Source organism: Malania oleifera, chromosome 1, assembly GCF_029873635.1.
Source record: "Malania oleifera isolate guangnan ecotype guangnan chromosome 1, ASM2987363v1, whole genome shotgun sequence".
Taxonomy (NCBI): Eukaryota; Viridiplantae; Streptophyta; class Magnoliopsida; order Santalales; family Ximeniaceae; genus Malania; species Malania oleifera.
In genome coordinates, this window is record NC_080417.1 from 117,788,114 (window position 1) to 117,808,660 (window position 20,547).

Here is a 20,547-nt window from a genome sequence, read left to right on the forward strand (position 1 = left end):
CAATGTCAGTGACAAAGAGCCCAATTGCAGAAGTGGCTTTAAAAAAATTTTCAAATAGGAGTTGGGTACTCTTCATTACTTTCTTGATTTTGAGATTTGTTGTAAAGTTAGAAATGTTGCAAAGAGAAGAGAAGAAGAGAAAAAGAGAAGAAAATCGGATGTGGGAAAAGCACAACAACATGAAGACATCTCTGGTGTAAGGAAACTATTCAAAAATCTCCAATAACCTGACTTTCCCTAAAATCCAAATAAACAAGTCACACATCACGACACCAAATTGGGGGAGGAAAATGGTCCAAGAGTATTATTGTTTTGGTGCAGAACTGGCAGGTGCCAAACTAACATTAGCCTCTACTTATCTAACTAAATTAGCCTCCACTTATCTATGTACAGAAACTAATAAAATTAACTGAATCAGAAATAAACAAAAAGGCTAAAAGCATTCACGATCACAGACATAAGTACCTAAGCTATTCATTTCTCAAGCCTGCAAATACCATTTTGCAATCTGCTTAATTCTAGTATCATAAGCATGGTTCGGCTGGGACCGTTACACACCGCGAAATCAGTGGGAAGAAAAATCACAGCCGTAGTGACCATTACAGACCACAACCATTACGTAAAGGCCGCTATGACCATTACGTAACCACTACAAGACTGTTATGCCAAAAAATTATTTTATTTTTTACTTTTTCTTCTCACTTTTTCCCTCTCCTTCATATATCATTTTCAATATCCCAAGTGGCCAGAGGGGGAAAAGATTATAATGAGGATGACAATGATACAAATTTTACTATTCTTTAAATACTCATAATAGATGCATTAATTAACAATTTGAAAATACTAACTTGTTAAGAAAATATTCTATTTTGATAATATTAGTAATGTGATATTTATATTCTATATTTTTCAACTTCAACCTTCTTTCTTTTGTACCTATTTTATATTTGTATTATTCGTATGTCTTATGTGTCTAATTGATTAATGGAGTGTATAATGTATTTTGTTTTATTAATTAATTTAGCGCACATAAGAATTTATCACAGATAAGAAAAATGAAAAGTATAAACATGCACACACACATAATTTTTCCATCAATGGTGGTTTAAAACAAATGTAAACTTGTTGCCGTTACCAAATAACTTAGCTACTCGAACTAAAGGATCCAAAATACACTAAAACTCTTTCAAAGAAGGGCTAAAAGTTTAAAACATGCAAGTACACTAATATGCACAAGGTTGTGCGTGCTTCAAAAAAATTCACGGTCGTTGCACCTGCTTCCCATTATGTAACATCCACTACTCCCGCTTCCCATCACATCCGTTACCGTTACATTACGCTGCCCACTACCGCAATTTAAAACCATGATCATAGCATGCCAAGATAAGCCCCAAAAACAAAGTAACCACATTCCCAAAGTCAATTCCATCATGGATGCTCCCATAATTATGACAACTATGACACTTAAAACAAATTCTCTCTAAAGTCTATGTCACCTCTTCTTAAGTCTCACCAATAATTATTTGTCCAGAATCACAGGTCCAATACAATTATTGACTGGAAAAAAAAAAGAAGAAAAAGAAGAAAATGCAATAGTCTAAAAACAAAATACAATCAATTTCTCCATTGTGACAAATTGCACTTATGTAAACCAATAAAATAAGAACCAGTATAAAATTATAATAGTAAGTCCCATAAACCTTGCTCCAGATGTATCATCTGAATGAGGATAAGATGAAGTGCACTTTGGCAAATGTCTATGCAGAATGTTCCAATTGATATTTTCTGCTCCTTCTGACTCCAGCCATGAACATCCTGCCTCTTTCTTTTCATCCAGATTGGTAGAAAAAGAATTAGGTAGACAAATGTCATCACTAGCATCCTCTTCAGTAGCATCTTTCATGAAATATGGATCCAAAATAACACTAGCCACAAAGTTCACCATGTTTTTTCCATCAACAACTTGAAGAAAACGAGAAACAATGTACAGGGAAGTGATAGAAGATATATTTGTGCCCTGACATAAAAAATAACAAAAATATTAAACACAGAATAACTTCAAAAGAATAAATTTTAAGGCATCAATATTCAATGTTGGTCCACAGCCTAAGAGTTCAAGCTTTTGGGTCAAGTGGCAACTAACATGATATCAGAGCCATGGTTTCTGGAAGTTCGTGGGTTCTATTTCTATCACCAGATTTTATTCTGTTTATCAAAAATCAACTTAGTCCCCGAAACATGAGTTCTTCATTGCTGGTTTACCTTTCCACATGCAAGCGGACACATGTGGTGAAGCAATAAGTCTTGATTATACATTGTAAGCGCACAACCCAACAGCTGAAGATTTTAGGTCAATCAGTGACTTAACAGAGAATATATTACAAGCATGACTAATGCAACTGACCTTTAGGTGTTGGTTTAGTTTCTAGAAAGGACTGGAAAATCCCAATTCAAATTGACTAAAACAATCCTAATCCAGATTAGCAGAGAATCAGTTTCCTCCAACATGAAATTGGATTTTCAAGAGAAATATGACGTACAAATCACAAGCGGTAGATATGACAACAGTGGGTTGAGGCCTGCATGACTGGAGGAGAGATCAACCCAAGAAAGGCTCAGTAAAAACATGGCTGGGACAACAATGTACATCAAGCGCTAACATCAGCCACACCCCAAACCCCCCACAATTAAACATAACCCAGGACTACCACGGAATTAATAGATTTGATACCATAGTAAGCACCAACTTGGCACTGATCTGTTAGGTTTTGGACCAGCAATGTATATTAAGCCTAAGTTCCTATCAATGCATCCTCACAGTGAGCTGGAATAACCCTGCAAGCAGGAACTACATAAGAATTATCTTAAATCCTACAACTAATATGCTCACTTAACTAAAATTTGAATTTATGTATAAGATGTTATATCTTTCTAAGCAGAAACTAAAAGCCACCCTTATGCAATAAGCAAAAGGCACATATGGTATAAAGTATATAGTCAAAAATATACATCAACAAATATCATGTTGTACATCAACTAATATACGCTTCAAAAATAATGTGAACATATTCATCAAAAAGTTGTTAAATATCATGTTCAGGAAAAAAAACAAGATTAAGATCTTACGCTACTATGACTTAGTTGCTGTAATGGGAGCAATATGGGAAAGACCAGTGAGTTGAGAAGATTTTGGATAACCAATCCACTCAAACGAGACTCGCCAACACAAAGTATGTCATTTAAGTAGTAAAGATCGTCAGCAATTTTATCAGTTTCCAAAAGTAGTTCTTTTCTCCTTTCATGAACGCAAGTCTCCCTGTATCAAAGTCAACCAGTGTCACCAAAAAGTAGAAGCAGATGTACGTGACTATATCCACAGAATGCATAAATTTCAATAATGAGTTGAAAGAAGTATACTTTGAAGTCTTGACTACGGCATCTAGATGGAAGCATTTCCCTCTTAAGCTCTGAACCAAGTCTAAGAAGTATTGCGAGGCTGGGGGAGTTGTTAAAAATTGATAAACCATATCATCACTAACTGCATAAAAGGTATACTGTCGCAGTTTTTATATTCAAGCTATCACCTAAATCACCAGGAATTGCAAAAGGGTATAAAAAGAAATTAAAAAAATAATACCATTATATATGTAGAGTGTCAATGCACGTACAGCCGTTTGAATCATTTTTTCCCCATGGTGAGCAAATTTAAGAGCCTCGCTATAGAGCGGAAATGAGATTACAGCATCCTGTTGTTAGAGACATGGCAAAAGAATCTTGTGAAGCCACATGCCAAACCCACCAAATAAAATAATTAAATAAATCCAACAAAAACAAGCATGGCATATTGATTCCAAACCAAGAAAACCACCACAGAATCATACCAATTTTGGAAGTGGTTTAAAGTAGGGTTCTAAACTTCTAATCCGCATGTTACTTTTTTTAAAACCAAAACAATGCCTGTTTTACAGAACACACACCTAGTTCCATTTTTCTTTCATTGACATTGCAACTTAGGCCGATGAATTGAAGATACGATAATACGATGACATAGTACTAGTAAATATTAGGATAACCAGAAAACTTTAACAGCCTGAGCACAAAGATGAGCGTGCTTCACCCAGTGGGGTAAACTACCAGCCATCTGAACAAATCAATTTTCTTGTCATTTTATTTTTGTACTCAGAAATTAAACTGCAAGAACGCCAGAAAACTCTTGAAACAGATTGTTAGATTACCACTTTATCTAAAAACTTAAGTTGCTAGGTTGTAGACCAACAATGTATATCAAGCTTTAACACTCTCCCACACAAGCAGCCCAACAGCATGTGGAGAGACAAATATACAAAAAATAACATCCATTATAGAGAATACAATGACTTTTTAAACACCAAATGATAAATGCAGGAACAAGACTACTAGGACATCCTAGTAACCAGCTCCAATACCATGTTAGATTTTACCACTTTACCTAAAAGCTTAAGATGTTAAGTTGTGGACCAACAATTTTTGACAAAGATGAAGCTAACTCAAACATAAGACACCAGATTAGACAAGTAGCATTTCCAACATCCCCAAGGGGTCTAGAAAACAATTTCCAGGTTTTCAGTTAAAAATAATTTACCAACACCCAAATAAGACGGTATAGATCAAAATCATCTGCCTAACTTCTTGCAGAGCTTTGTGTACTTGACAGTGTGCAGTGTTCTTTCAGCTTATAGTTCTCAAATTGGGGCTATACACAAGTTAAGCAAAGCTGAGCCAAGTTTTACCATGTTCTCTGTTCATTAAGTTTCCTTCGAGCTTGTTCATTAAAATGTTAAAAAAGCTCAACCCAAGATTGAGCTTGCTCCCAGGCTTTAGTTAATTTTAATTTAAAAGCAAGCTTATTTGACAAAATTTATCAAACAAATAATGTATAAACATTTTCTGTAAATAAAATTATCAAATGCAAATAATTTGTAAAAAATGTTCACATCATCATATTATAATATTGCAAGAAAAATAAATGACCAAAGTTAAGGATATTAGAGCATTTTGACAAACACTTAAATAACGATGAGCTAAATGCATACAGGAATGAAGCACATGTGGCCAATTGTTTCCACTGGTATTAAGCACATAACTGCCTAAGTCACTGACTCAAGTTTTCTTCTAAGCTAAAGGAGAGTTAAGTTCTTCCAGAACACCGCGTGACCAGTGGAGGCAAGACACCTCAATGCTTGCAGACGAATGAAAGTTCCTGCGAACCTAATAGGACTGCTCAGCAATTGGAGAAGAAGAGGTTGACCACATCTTCCTTGCAAGGGTGAGGTAATAGATCCATGGAGCTTGTATATCAGGCTCCAGCAAAACCCAGAAGTAGTTCAGGCAATTCTGGGAGTTCAGAATCTATCAAAATAAATAAATAAATTTCTAGGTGTTCAGGTGATCCATCTGATTCCGGGTGGGAACAGTGGTCATGACAAGAGATTGGCCAATGATTATCCTTCAGTTTGCATTGCTGGGGAAGGATTACAAAAGATCAGGAAGCTTGCAGCAATGAGGTTCAGGGTAAGATTGGTTGTGGGGGGAGAGTGTAGTGATGCAACAACAACAAACCAAGCCTTAAGTCCCCACTAGGTGGGGTTAGTACATGAATCCTTTTAGTTTAGTGATGATAAGGGAAATACCTGTGATTAGGCTTGGGGCAGTAAGGTTTATTCTTGACAGATAGCAGTGCAGGCAGGTGTTAATGTTCAAAAGGGGGATATAGTGAGAAGGATAACAAGGGAAAGGAGAAAAGCAATGACGAGATATGTCAGATGATGAGAATGATGTAGCCAGTGAGTTTTCTTGTGGTGACGTTTATTATTGGATGAGTTTTGGGAACAATATGGAATACGTCCGAATCTTCTAATTTACTGGGAACTTACTGTAAGTGCCACCAATTCTATCGATCTGGAGGGAGTCTCACATTTTCTAGGAAGACAGACTGGCTAAAGAACATCAATGTATGGAAGGGACTTTTCCTATTCATGTGGAAGATATTAAAAGGGAGGATTTAGAAGTCCAACAACAAAGTTTGTCTGGATGGTGGCACAAGAAATGTGAAGAAAGCCCGGCAGGAATTAGCAAACTTGCAACATTCTGTGGATTACAATTGCAAGGATTTAGAGAGGGATCTTCTCAATTAGTTTCTGTTATTTATTTTTGAGCAAAATACATGACCTCTGCTGAGGTTTGGAACAAAAGAAGCAGACCTCCCCTGAGGTTTGGACAAAAGAAGCAGGCAACAAACCTTCAGGGAGGTTTGGCAAAAAGAAGCTGACCACTCCTGAGGTTTCCAAAATTCCACAAACATCCCCTGACATTTGATTTTTGGAAAATTATAACCCTCCCTGTGCTTGTCTTTTTGCGAAATATAAGGAGTAAGGAGAAGTCTGTGTCTTTTTGCCAAACTTCAAGGGGGGTCCATGAGACTTTTCAAACCTCAAGGCAGGTCTACATCTTTTTGCTGAACTTCAAGGGAGGAGGAATTTTGGAATTGTCAGGGGAGATCCACATCTTTTCGTCAAATCTCATCTTCTTCCTTAATACATTTTCTTTTACCATCAAAAAAAGCATGGGCTAAGTAGAGGAGTTCATAAGCTCCTCAATTCATTTGCAACCCTAAGTAGACTGCAAATTGACATCTTTTAACCCCCCCCCCCACCTACTCCACAATACACAAAACTAGTGTATAGATGAGACCACTAACGTGCTTATAAACGGGCTAAACCAAGTGTATAAATACGCCCGAAATAAACCTATGAATGGACTGTTCACAAACTTAAATAAGCCAACCAAGCTCAGGCTCAGTCATACAAATAAACGGGCTTTGAAATTAAGCTTCGGAATCTTTCCTTTATGCAAACAGAGGAATGGGTTAGTTCGTTGCGACATTTAACAAATGTGTCATTTAGCATAACAGGAGAGGGAGAAACTAGGACTTCGTGGCAGCATTTAGAAGCTAAGAAAGAATTATTGCATAGAACAATCAGAACATAATTGTTCTTCCTTTCGCCTGCCTGGAAGACAAGATCAACGACAAAGGACAAACTGATGTGCATCCAAGGACATCCATGGGTGATCAAATGGCAAAACATTGTGGTCAAAAAATCCATGCTCACTCCTCAACCAAGAGTTATTGGGCTGCTGCCCAATAAAAGGAGATCAGAAGAAGGGTTTCAGAAACATGATCCTGTGCCATGATCATAATACAGGTAGAATGACTTAAAATAGTCAATCTGAAGTCAAATATAAAAAGCCGAAAGATATTTCAGAAATTTTGATTTTTCATTCTTTTCCGTAATTTAGATACTTTTTAAATTGAAATAGACCTTCATCAAGTAAAAAAGAATATACAATGATGGTGATAAACCAATATGAGGAGGACAGAAAAAAACACAATAAAAACAATAAAGTCTTCCAGTCCCGCCTTAAAACAGCCTGCGCTAAAAGCCCATAGAGATGCCAAATACCAAACTCTATCCCAAAGAAAATCTAAAGACAACTACTTTCCATGAAAAATTCATGCATTTTCATCCTACATCCCCACATAATTGCAAAGAGCACACATTTCCACAAAGTTACAGCAGCCTTCCTCTTCCCAAACCCAATAAAAGAAATACTTGAAAACTCATCCACCGTCTCTCAGCATACACAATCCTCTCCAAATAAACCAAACAATCTATTCCACATGCCCCAAGAAACTGAACAGTGCAGAAATAGGTTAGATAATGTCTCTAAACTGTTAAATAGCACAAGAGACACATATGAGAACAATGCATTAAAAAGGCCTCCTACTCTACAACAGATTGTTGGTGTTAGCTCTAGACCACCAACCAAACAAAGCTTTGATCTTATAACTAATCTTTGACTCTCGAATATAACGATGAAGGATAAAAAGAACATTAGACATGATAAGATGGCCACAAAGGACTCCAAAGAGAATTCACCCAAAGAATCCAGAGAACCCTCTCCCCTAGCATCCCTCCTGACATGGCAGCCCTCTAACACACACAGCAAAGAAGCAAGCTCCTCCAAGTTCCTATAATTTAGACCTCTTCAAAAATAAAAATCCCAAGAAACTCTAGAATCATTATGAAACAATAAAAAAATCCAGGTATTATAAACTGATGGTAGACAATAGAGACGAGGAAATATATCTTGCAGTGCTGAACCCCCCACCCAAACATCCCCGCAAAATGCATACAAGAACCATTACCCACCTTATACACAGCTAAAGGAATAAAAAAAGGGTAAACTTGCGATAAGTCTCCACAAAATTTCAATTGAACATCTAAAACCCATATTAATTAGTATCCCATTCACATGCAAGCCAGATTTTTTATTTTTAATGACTTTGTGCCATAAAGAGTTTTCCTCTTAAGAGAAACTGCAGTAACCATTTGCCTTTGCCCAAGAGGGCTGTTTTTGTAGACACCAAATTACTGATCTCCAAGCCCCCTTCCTCCTTAGACCTACCCTCAACCTCCCAACTAACTGGAAGATCCCTCTTTTCTCCTTCTACTGACCAAAGGAAATATCTCATAATATTCTCAATCTTGTTTGGTAAACCCCTCCCCCCTCTCCCAAATAAAATAAAATAAAAATACAAAGGCTTAGTTGAGTAACAAGCATGAAAAAGAGTGGTGTGCCCACCTAAAATAGAAAAGAACTCACCACCCCCCAGAGGGACGTTACTATGCATCACGTCCCTGTTTTTTACTCATGGCTGGCCATGACTCCATCTAAAATCCAATGGAGTCACTAGGCCTAGGCAAGAATTTATTTTGCAAAACAGTCATTTGAAAACAAGTTAAAACCAATTAAGAGTGAACATTTGTTGAAAACACAAGATACATGCATATATTTCATAAAACAACTAAAAATGTTTTACGAAGTGGCAAACTCTTTATATTGGGCTGTACTTTACATACAACATTTTCACACTTTCTAATCTACATAAATAACTGCCAACTAAGTAAATGCTTAGAACCCCTATTGTCTTCCTGCCATCCTATAATACATATCAGAAATGGCAGTCTCTTGGAAAACTTAATGAGTGGCATTGAGTTTCTCAACGACTATCAATTTTAAGAGGGCTACCATAAAATTATTTACAAATTTTCTTACATTTTTATTTTTTAAAAATAGAGAGAGTGGAGCCCAGGCCTGGCAGCCCCCTTCTCCCTTCGTCCTCCATTCTGGTAGTCCTACAGTACAAAATCCCCCTCAAGAAGGGCCAAGTTGGATCAATATACCTTCACATATATAAATTGTGACATCTGACTAAAGAGTACAAAAAATGTGGCATCACATGGCTCAGTCTGTGTGCCTATCTTTTTCTTCCTTTATACACAGTCAAGTACACCAGACTCAAATTATTGATTCCTTCATGTTATCTTTCCAAATAAACCGTTTTTCCACACGCTCTATGTCACAAATATAAGGCAAGCTTTCTAGGCAGCAATTATCAGAAAAATAAGAGGTAATACTGGAAAAGCTACTTGGTTTTGTCCATTTTTTACTGCATAAGTTAATTTGAAATTGTAAAGGTCAAAATTATGGATCACCATGAATGCAGACCTGAAGCAATTACGAAGCACATATTATAAAATTCACGGAGTATAAGACTTAATCCAGCATTTATTCCCACCCCACCCCAACCAGCACAAACCCCACCTCCCAACCCAGAGAGAGAGACCACATGTACCTCTTGAAATTATGTGCTCTATAGGCAGTGCATCAACAAATTGACAACATTTCTTACTGCATGAGATTTGATTTACCTCGTGAACCTTTACAAGAAGACAGATTGTGTCTCTGTTTATTTTGCTGCTCACTGCTCTGACTCGTTAAAAACAAAAAAAAGGGGGGATGGGGTTGGGAGGGATCAAAGAAAGGACAGTCATCAGAAAATCATTTTACTGGTCTATTAATGTTCAGTTCAAGTTCAAATATGCTTGAAAAACTAGGAAATGAAAGAAGGTTAATTTTAATGCATTTTTTACAAACTAATTCACACAAAAATATTACTAAAAAACAGGAAATGAGAAAAGAACAGAAAAATCACAACCTTAAGAAAGACACGTAATACGGAGCCAGGTCTCCCTCATTAAATTCGAACTGATGTGATATGATGCTGTTGATATAGTCATTGCTAAAACAATAGTCTGCAGCATTACAAAATCAAAACTATCACAGAAGTAATACAAGCAAAAAACAAGAAAAAACAAATGCAGACATTGAATTTACATGGGAAAAGATAATAAGGAAAGAAACAAGAGTAAAATCAAGACCATTAGCATTCACCATCCATGTTATCATTATACCCAAATATTCAAGCAGTGGTGCATCTACTAGCACACATAGTATTGGAGTTTAGAAATACAGGAACATTCAAGGAACTTAGTACATATAGTAATGGCAGTCAGCATCTTACAAATTGCATGTTCGCTACACATATTTTGAATCATTATGCTTAAATACTGAAGCAATGATGCCTCAACACTGGAATCTCTACTCATCTTCAGGACACGAACGAAGTCTGCTAAAACTTGATATTCCATAAAACATCTGCCAGAAAAATAAGATGACATTATAATATCATCAAGAACTGAGGAGCTCTAACCACACCAAAGAAGCTGTCATGTGCAAAGTTCATACTCAAAAATTGATGGGTCATGCCTATCACCATAGGTAACTATCTCTACTATCGATTGCAGTATATCTACAACTAATTCCTGCATGGAGAAAACATGTGGTAAGTTTTTTATGTTAAAAAACAAGTATCCATTTAAAATGGTATACATTAGATGTTACTATAGAAATTCATTGCCATACCCTATTGTGCCCGTCCACTACTTTAATCTCCCGCAACTCATTAATCATGTATCTACATTTGCAAAAACTAAAAATAAGTTATCAAATAAAAACAATTGCTGGATACCTTCTAACTGACATCTGAAGCTACCATAGTAATTTGGATTTTTTGGAATTCAACAAGGGTCAATACAATTGTGTGGAATTCAATAGAACAAATCCAAGGAATGAAGTCCACGCTAGCAACACATTGCCACTTTTCTCTTTCTTTTCTTGCCAGAAAAAGAAATTTATTGAGAAACAATAAAGTGCAAAATAGAAGAACAAGGTGTCCTCAAAGAAAAAAGGGAAAATTACATGAGATCTGGCCCCCCAAGCCCTTCAAAAATCAGTCAAAGGCACATACTAGATTAAAACACCCTCGAAGCTAAAGCCAAAATAAAAGTAAAGAAAACCCCCCCTATCCCACAAGAAGAGTGCAGCTGCAACTTGACTCTTGAAAAATCAACTCTTCCTATCCTTCACAAAACCCAAACAACAGAAAAATAAGCACAGTACCACAGCACATTCCCTTGCTTACTCTTATGGTCTTACCAAAACCCAAAAACTTTATTCCCAAAAAATCAACCAAATGACAGGAAAGCTTAACCAAACATGCAATATCTAGCACCAGACAAAGATGTGTTTTCACTAGTCTCATTAGAAGCCAATCATGGCTTCATCACACAAGTGTCTCTTTATTGCTTAATTAGGTCTCCTCTCCCGAAACAAACCATCAATATTAATTTTGTTAAAAACCAACTTACAAGTGAAGGTGTTAATTCTAGAGGGAACCTTAGCCTTCAAAATAGCTCTCTACCAGGAAAATGGCGTAAGGCAGAATTTCAACAGCTAAAACAAGAAAGAATTATCCCCTTTCCAAGTTGAAAAATCACATCCAAGATGAGGACATAATTGATTACGAGCTTGGGCTTTCTTTTTCCTTTTCGTTTGTGTTTGAATGACAAATTTCCAGGGATATAAGATTATAACACTTCATAATAGAATAAGCCAGGCTCACTTGAGAAGTAATGCTTGCAAAATAGAAACAAACATTCAAAACCTAGCTTCTAGTCAAGAGTTTGAAAGTAAACAATCATTTGGTTCAGCCACCATTTATCTCTAGTTTATTTTAATTTTCTTGCCCATCCATGGCAGGGACTTTGTTTGATCTTAACACAATCAGGAGATGTTGATGATCAATTCCCACTAACAAAATCTTAATGACATAGATAAGATACTAGAAAGCCATCCTGTCAAAGTTAAGGGTTCCATTCAGCAACTATGTGCATTGGTGAGGGATACACTGAAGAAATAAAAATTGATGTAAATGCAAAATGTAAAATAGTAACACCCAGTGCATAACGCACCCACGCCATAGGGGACCTAGGGAAGGCAAGATGTACACAGTCTTACCTCCATGCTTGGAGAGACCTGTTTTTTGATTTGAACCTCTAACCTTCAAGTTTGGATGTACACAAAAAACTAGAGCCACTTGGCATCAAATCCATCCATTGGCAAGTGAGGACCTATACTAAAAACCACCCAAGGGCACTATGTTTAAAGCCTTAATCTCAATGGTGCTTTTGCTCTATTGCACAAGTCAAAGCAAGGATATCTCTCTTAGACACCATGTGAATCAAATTCTATCAGCTATTGTAATTGGGAAGTGAGAGAGACAATTCCAGACACTAAACTAATTTTAAGCTTAGTTGTCTACCAGATGCAACAGCATTTTGTGAATCAATTGAAAGAATGTCAAAGAACATGAATATTGCACCAGGTGTATGTATCAGCCTCCCTTTCAATACCTTATGAGTCTATTCCTTCTTCAAGCACCCCCAGGACCATAGGTTCAGGTGCTTCCAATCACAACACGCATATTTGCTCCGTTCCATGTTCTAGCGCCCACCCCCAAACCATAGATTCAGTAACATTATATCATTTTTCTGTCACTCTATTGCCAAGAATTTCAGAGTGAAAAGTAGTGGTAGCGATCAAGCCACAAATGGTCTCCATCTTTCAGAAATTCAGCTTTGCTGTTAAAATTTGCTAGATGAGGTGGTGTCATGGTCCCACATCAGATGTGTACCGGAGAAATCTTGAACTTATACGGATGGTTTAGGCTCCAACTATGTGAGGCACCTTTTATAGGACAAACCCATAAAGTCAGTGGGTCAAAGTAGACAATACCTCACAAGAGTTGGTCAATACCTCGCAGGAGTTGGACCCAAGACCATTACAGGTGGCTGCCCGAGGACAATGGCTCCAGTAAATCACATAATAGTAGCAATATTATAGTTCAAGGAAATCCATTCTAATATTGCCAATGATAGCTCTAGTAAGATTTTGTTGAGCAAAATGGCCAACATTGCAATGGCAACCCTCTTAAAAACCAAATTAAAATAATGCAACTGTTTAAATAATCCATTCTAATATACCCACTGCATCTGGTCTACTGCACACTGTTTCATTTATCTGGATGATGATTTTCCTTTGCTAGGTGAGAACATCTTCAAAGAAATAAACAATTCGAATCATTTTTTTTTCTTTTTCTTTTTTTTTTTTTTTTTGCTAGAAGTATTCAACAGCCCTTTTCATCTGCATCAAAATTCACCACAAAACTAAAACAATTTCTTTCTTTCCCAGTTTTGGACAGTGAAAATCTCTTTCTTTTGTTTCATGAAAATAAAAGTGGAAAGTTCCACATACACAGAGGTCGTAACATACAGAATCAGCAAAAAGTTAAATAAATATATCCATGTTAAACCCTAATTCCCACATGTCTCAGAACAGGTGGCTTCTCAAGAATCGATAACTCCAACATATGACAACGTCAATTAAATTCTAAAAATTTCAATTAACATCGACTTGAGGATCACAACTCGTAAAGAACTCACTTGAAGTACTGGAGAGAGAAGCGATCGATGGATCGCCAAAGAGATCGCCACATGACGAGGGATTAGAGACACCCAATTAGAGAACTACTGGTTTGGAGAGTGGAACCTGAAAGACCAAGGTGCGTAGGATCATGTGGCGGTGCGCGCGTTTAAGGTGTGGGTGTTGCGTTTTGATTTCTCTTGGATTTTGGAGCTTGGAGAGTCGGAGGCACCATATAGTCTGGCGGTTTGGTGGCTAGCCGTTATGGGGCCGACTCGGCAACGAACCGTCAACGTTGACGGACGATTTAGCCTCTTTTAAATCTCCCCATTCGAGAAGATCAATGGATGCATTTAGCCTCTCTCTGATTAAGTTTATGATGATAAAAATAATGAAATGTCATCCAATCCCTATTGCCAAAGCCTAGTTAGGCTAATTCTTGAGAGGCTATAGCAAAGATCCCAAGATTACATTTGAATGGAGAATGATTAATTGTATACATTTTACATAACATTTAGGAGTTCTTTCTCTCTATGTAATATAGGTATAGGCATTATGGCTTCCTATCAATTTGTGGTACTATAAATGGAATTGTAAGGCTTTTGCTAGGTCTCTCACATACTCAAAAAAGGAATTTGTATGTTCAATAAAAAAAAAAAACCAAAATAAAAGAAGGTGAGGTTGAGGAATTTGGCAAGTTTGTTAGAGTAATATGGCAATGTTGAGAAAACTTAGTTGGAATTATTTTCAGACTTACACAAACCATGGATTCAACTTCTCAAGCATAATTATCTAGGAAGAAATAGTATATTTAATAATCGAACTCTTACTCATGCTTCTTGTGCCCAAAAAATCATCATGAAGAGTTTTGATAAGGCGAAGGAGGGCTATGGCTCTAGTATTCATAATTGAATCTTTTCTTTTTTTTAGCGTAATTGTTGGATTGACAAAGTTCTTGAAAATGATGTGGACATGAATTTGTTAGTTAGTGGCATCATCATATTAAATATCATGAAACACCTTTCCTATTCCAATTGAGTCTCATGGAGTCTCTTTAGTTTTGTCTGATCGTTACATTATTAATTTTTGAATAGGTTGTGTCTCTTCAGCTTCTTTCTGAAACGATGTATTTGTTTTATTCAACTATAAATTGGTTTGGGCAAATGACTAACGTACAAACTATGGAGCATTAATATTATGTTAGAATCGATAATTAGTGCGAAATGTACATAACATTTGTAGTTTGTATGTTTCAAGGGGAAGGAGAGAGAGAAATAGACAATGAAGGAAAGAGTTAAAGTATTTGAGAATATTATATTGATAGGCGAGCACACTATTGTGCAAGATCTGCTACTGTGGTAGTCATAGTAGATCTTCTTACCTGCATTTTTCTTATCTTTCCTAATAATTTAATATTTTAATAATTAATTCATTTCCACAATTCTTCTTCTTTTTATTTATTTTTACTAATGATGTGCATGTTTTTACTTCAATATATGTCTACAGTTTAAATTTGCATGTATTGAGATATTTTATAATATTACTTTCTTTTTCACATTATTTTTTATTAGTATTAGTGTTTTGCCTCTTTTGGTGGAGCCAATTTTTCTTTCTCATTGTTAAATAGGTTGGTTTTGGTTTGCCTTAAATTATTGTAGTTTTGATAATTTTGTATTGCAACATTTCTATGTGAAATGTGTTATTTGAAAATTAAAATTAAACAAAATATTATTTTTTAACCCATAGAAACAATGTTTTAGTGGAATACATTCAAAATTTAGTGATTATCTTTTCATTTTCTTTAATTTCAGGTATAAGAGCATATATGGTGGCAAGTCAATTGCTTATAATTTTTTTTCTTGAATTAAAAGATGATCTAAAAAACATCATTTTATATATTTGATTTTGAATATTAACTTTATTGTTCATTTTTCCCTTATGTTATGACTGTTATTTTTTTTATATTAACTTTAAATACATCTCATGAGTCAGTAATTGGCCACAATGACATTTTTTAGATTAGTTGACACTTCAAATTTATTTACTCAATTGTTGTAATGTTTAAAAGATTATGAGAAAAAAATTTAAAAGTATTATTATTATTATTATAATTATTATTATTATTATTATTGAATAGTATACTAACAATAAATAAATTATATATTATATTTATAAAAAAAATACTATTTCAACCTAAAATTGTTATTTTAATTTTTTTTAATTTTTCAAGTTTTATTAATTTTGTTGCAGAGTGCTAGGTTAATTTAAGAAGTAATTGCATGGACAGGAGCATTGGTTGCTAAAACACCTCTATTTGAGGAGGACAAAAGAAGAAAAAATATGAGATAATACTACCAAACTTTCTAACTCATGGATTGTGAAATAACTTAAAGTATCTAGACATCTAATTGTGAAGAAAAAGTTTCCTTCATACTTGAATTTTAGTTTCTCTATTGATTAAATGTTATATTATGACATTTTCTTATCCAATAAGGAACTTTTAAATTAATCATTTAACTACGTAGGCATTTTTATAAATGTAATTCATGTAATAGGAGTGCTTCTTGTCAAGCCAAAATATTGATTAGTATATTAAGAAAGATCCTTCCCAGTTGAACAAGGAGCTAGAGACATTGGGCCTGTGTTTCTAACCCCTCTTCTAATTGGCTTGATATTTCAAGTAATTCTCAATTCTTTGTAATATATAATGATTTTTTTTTTAAGTGGTTAGGGGTTTTTCTTTTCCTAAAATATGTACAAAGGACAACATAAGATTTATTTCAAAAATCTCACCTACCAAGACAACAATTTAAAAAATAAAATAAAATAAAATAATTCACTTCACAAATTTGATATGTATGATAAGGAATAATGCTCATTTCAAAGCCCGAGTCAATACTTTATTGTCATTTAAACTTTATTTGTTCATTACTATTATATATTTGGGTTGTGGACAAGTTATTTTCATAAATATTTCAAAAGTGAAACATACATTAATTAATATATTATATTGAGAAAAAAATTATCTTTACACTAAAAATTTAAAAAAAAAAATTATGGTTACATGAAAAATATCTTTTCATGTACAATGCACGTGTACTAGCTAGTAAACAAAAAAAGCTAAAAGTGTGTGGAATATAAGAAAGTTCCAATTTGAAGAAAATACAAAAATCATGATGCTATGGGATTTAGTTATTCAAGATGAGGTAAAAGAGTAGACTGTGGATTTTTTTTATTTGGGTGAATATTGCAGTAACATTAACACGGTGGCAAAAGTCTTGGCAAAAAATGTGGATTGAAAATTTACATAGCAATATGATTCAAAAGGTAATACAATAATCATACCTTAAATCTCATCCAAGGGTGAACAAGTCTATTACCTATGCTCTTGGTGGTTAGTTGTTAGATATTCAGCATTTGATCTAAAAGAAAGGAAAGTTTGTGTTTCGATGTCACAGGTCGAATATTTCACACCTTTGTGAAGGTCTGTGCGGCATTAGTTAAAGCACTATTGTTTAACTAGTCAGCCTAGCATTTACAATGATTCACCAATAGAACACTTTCATAGTCATTCAAAAAAGTATAAACGAAAGCAGTAAGCAACTTATGAAAACAATGGCACGCAAGCTAATGTAATTCATTAATCAACACCTCCATTAACAATATGTGTCTAGTGCGAGGGAGGTCAGTAGGCTAAACATGTTTACAATAAGTAGTAAGTTCTACAAGTTGATGAACACTCACTCTCCCCTAAAGAGCTTTTTATTTCATTCTCACTTTGATACTAGGAAACATCAGTTTGACCAAGAAGTCATATTCCGCTTTTTAGCTTAGGAAAAAACTATCTTTGAATAACCATACATGATGGAAACTTATCCCAAATGCACAAGACAAAAAGTCATAAGCAAGAAAAATTTCCTAAACAAGCTCAGCTCGTGACGCTCCCCCATTTATGCGGTTGACATCCTCATAGACTTTGACGCTAGGTACACTTCTACTTTGTCTGCAAATGATTGCATATCTTCCGTAGAAACCTAGCTTATTTCTTCATTACCAACGCCTTTCCAATTCACTAAGAAACTCCTATCAATGCTTCCTAGAGGATGTGAACTCTTTATCTACAAGGATGTCTTCAACTTCTCATCTGTCGAGTTGCACTATCTTCAATTCTACTCTGATTGACTGACATTTGCTTGGATTTTTAGTGTCCACTTTGAACAACTTGAGGTAGCTGACGTGAAACACGGAATGCACTTTCATCCAAGCTAGAGAGTCAATTCTGTAAGAGACCTTCCCAACTTTGGCAAAGATGGTGACTAGTCCTTTATATTTATGAAGTAGTGTAACGCCCCAACTTGAGTCTGCTAGGGAGCACTGCGTCTCTTTTTCTCCACCTGGACCAGACAACAGGAGGGTGGGCATTATCAGACTTATGACTGGCCCCATAGACCAACACGTGTCATTTTTAGTGTATTTTGTTCTCACTCACACACTTCCTGAGAAAACTTCCTAGAAGGTTACCTATCCCAAGATTACTATGAGTCAAGCACGCTTAATCGTGGAGTTCTTATGGGAAGACTCCCAAAAGGAAAGGTACACCTTATTTATATGGGTAGTAATATCTAATCCTTTTAAGCCTTTCTTCCACGAGGTATCACATTCTCCCCCACTTACAAAATGCAACGTCCTCGTTGCCAACCCACATTTCCAAACCCAGGCGATGTGAATCTCATCACACTTTCAGTTAGGTAATTACTATGATACCATTTTGTAACACCCCAACTTGAGTCTGCTAGGGAGCATTGCATCTCTCCTCCTTCACCTGAACCAAACAATAGGAAGCAAGTTTTATCAGACTTATGACTAGCCCCACAGACCAACACGTGTCCTTTTCAGTGTGTTTTGTTCTCACTCACACACTTCATTAGAAAACTTCCCAAAAGGTCACTCATCCCAAGATTACTCCAAGCCAAGTACGCTTAACCGTGGAGTTCTTATAGGAAGGCTCCCGAAAAGAAAGGTGCACCTTGTTGACATGGATAATAACATTTAATCCTTTTAAGTCTTTCTTCCATCGGATATCACAAGTAGTCTCCTATCTCATTTTTCGTAGTGATCTGATCTGTTCAAGATTCAGCTTAACAGACACGAAGTCACCTATGTTAAAGTGTTACAGTCTTCTCCCCAGATCTACCCACTTCTTCATCCACTTTGAAGCTTTTTTTTAGGTAGACTCGGGGCGATATCAACATTCTGTCATCATTCTTTGGTGAAAATGTATGCTTTAGGACTCTATTCTCTATATGACTTGTCAACTGTGTAAGGTAACTGTAGTTTTCTTACCTGTATTGAGCTCAAAAGGACTCTTGTTGGTTGGTGAGCTCTTTTGAGTGTTGAAACATAATCGAGCCACATCAAGTAGCTACACCCAATTATTATGATTAACGCTGACGAAATGGAGCATGTATTCTTATAGTAGCTTATTAAATCTCCCCAACTGTACGTCTGTCTATCTGTGGATAATAGCTCAAAGAGATATCAAGTTGAAAACCGAGTATTCTGAAAAGTTCTATCCACAAATTTCTAGTGAATCTTGAGTCTTAGTCACTAATAATGTAGTAACCCGGGAGAAATAATGGTATTTAAATAATAAAAAGAAAGGAAAATGGAAACAGGAACAGAAGGAGGCAGCCGATTTCGTCGACAACGTTGCATTTTGAATGGGATAATCCTACGAAATTCTCCAGGTCTCGTCGACAAACACAAGGGTTTCGTCGATGAGGGTCCTTTAGTATCTTGTTGATGAAGTTTCGTCTTGTCGACGAGAAGATACTGAGAGAGGATTTTGGAAGTCTGAAATTTGTCGACGAGGGTTGAGGTTCATTGACGAGTTTTCTTCTGGCCTCGTTGATGAGATGATGTGGTTCGTCGACAAAGGCCACATTTTAAATAGGCCGAAAATCCATTTTTGGCCGAAATTTTCTACGCTGAATCTCTCTTTCTCATCCTTCGATTTCTCCTCTTTTTCTTTAAGTTTTTGGGCTGGATTTCCACTGGTTCGACAATCTGAAGCCACTACGATGCTTCTGGTAAAGTTCTCTACAAATCTGCCAGAGCAAATCGTCCATAGGACTGAGTTGGAAACCATCCCAAATCCAGGATAAGGCTTTCTACTTAGTATTTGGTTATTTAACAGTTGTAGAAAGTGTTGTACGTGTAGTAATACTGAACTTTAGTTCTAAGGAATGTTGTTTTTAGGGTGTTGAACGGGGAACCCTGTGGGTGAAGAAGTATTTCTCTTAGGGGCTTTTTAGGACTCAGGTAAGGGGATAAACTAAGTTAGTAATTTTATGAAAAATATGTATATTGTTACAACATTTTATTTCAGGGAAATAAATATATTCATATATGATTTATATTTGGGAAATACTGCTGAAAATGATGGTATGTTAGATATATAAAAAACCTATTTCGTATGGCATGAGTAGAAATTATAATGAAAAACTGTTTTCTGAGAATGTGTTAATGATATAGATTTTTATAAAGGAAAAACGGCGTATGGGCCGAGATTTTAATATATTTGTCGGCGTACAGGCCGAGCTATGTGTATGATTTGTTAACGTACGGGCTGAGTTATGTATATGATTTGCCGGCGTACGAGCCGAGTTATGGATATGATTTTCCAGTGTATGAGCTGAGCTATGTATATGATTTGCCGACATATGGGCCAAGCTATAGATATGATTTGCCAACGTATGGGCCGAGCTATGGTAAAATGTGAAA

General features: G+C 35.8%; 1 protein-coding gene across 7 annotated transcripts in view; it reads right to left on the reverse strand.

The window, feature by feature from the left end:
* LOC131152285 (protein TRANSPARENT TESTA 9-like) overlaps positions 1-14,190 on the reverse strand; it is a 77,761-nt gene extending 63,571 nt beyond the window's left edge. The window contains exons 1-10 of one of the 7 annotated variants that reach the window (XM_058104127.1): positions 13,785-14,190; positions 10,867-10,918; positions 10,690-10,766; positions 10,466-10,599; positions 10,100-10,196; positions 9,813-9,870; positions 3,638-3,746; positions 3,418-3,496; positions 3,127-3,316; positions 1,701-2,017 (exon numbers count right to left, since the gene is read on the reverse strand). In XM_058104127.1, the coding sequence (XP_057960110.1) occupies positions 1,701-2,017; positions 3,127-3,316; positions 3,418-3,496; positions 3,638-3,746; positions 9,813-9,870; positions 10,100-10,196; positions 10,466-10,599; positions 10,690-10,766; positions 10,867-10,918; positions 13,785-13,837 (1,166 nt within the window). In that variant the 5' untranslated portion in view covers positions 13,838-14,190. Of the gene's footprint in view, positions 1-1,700; positions 2,018-3,126; positions 3,317-3,417; positions 3,539-3,637; positions 3,747-9,812; positions 9,871-10,099; positions 10,197-10,465; positions 10,600-10,689; positions 10,767-10,866; positions 10,934-13,784 lie in introns of those variants that run through there. The other 6 variants (XM_058104119.1, XM_058104114.1, XM_058104099.1 and 3 more) reach the window with 6 other exon arrangements.
* Between the last annotated feature and the right edge of the window lie 6,357 nt (positions 14,191-20,547).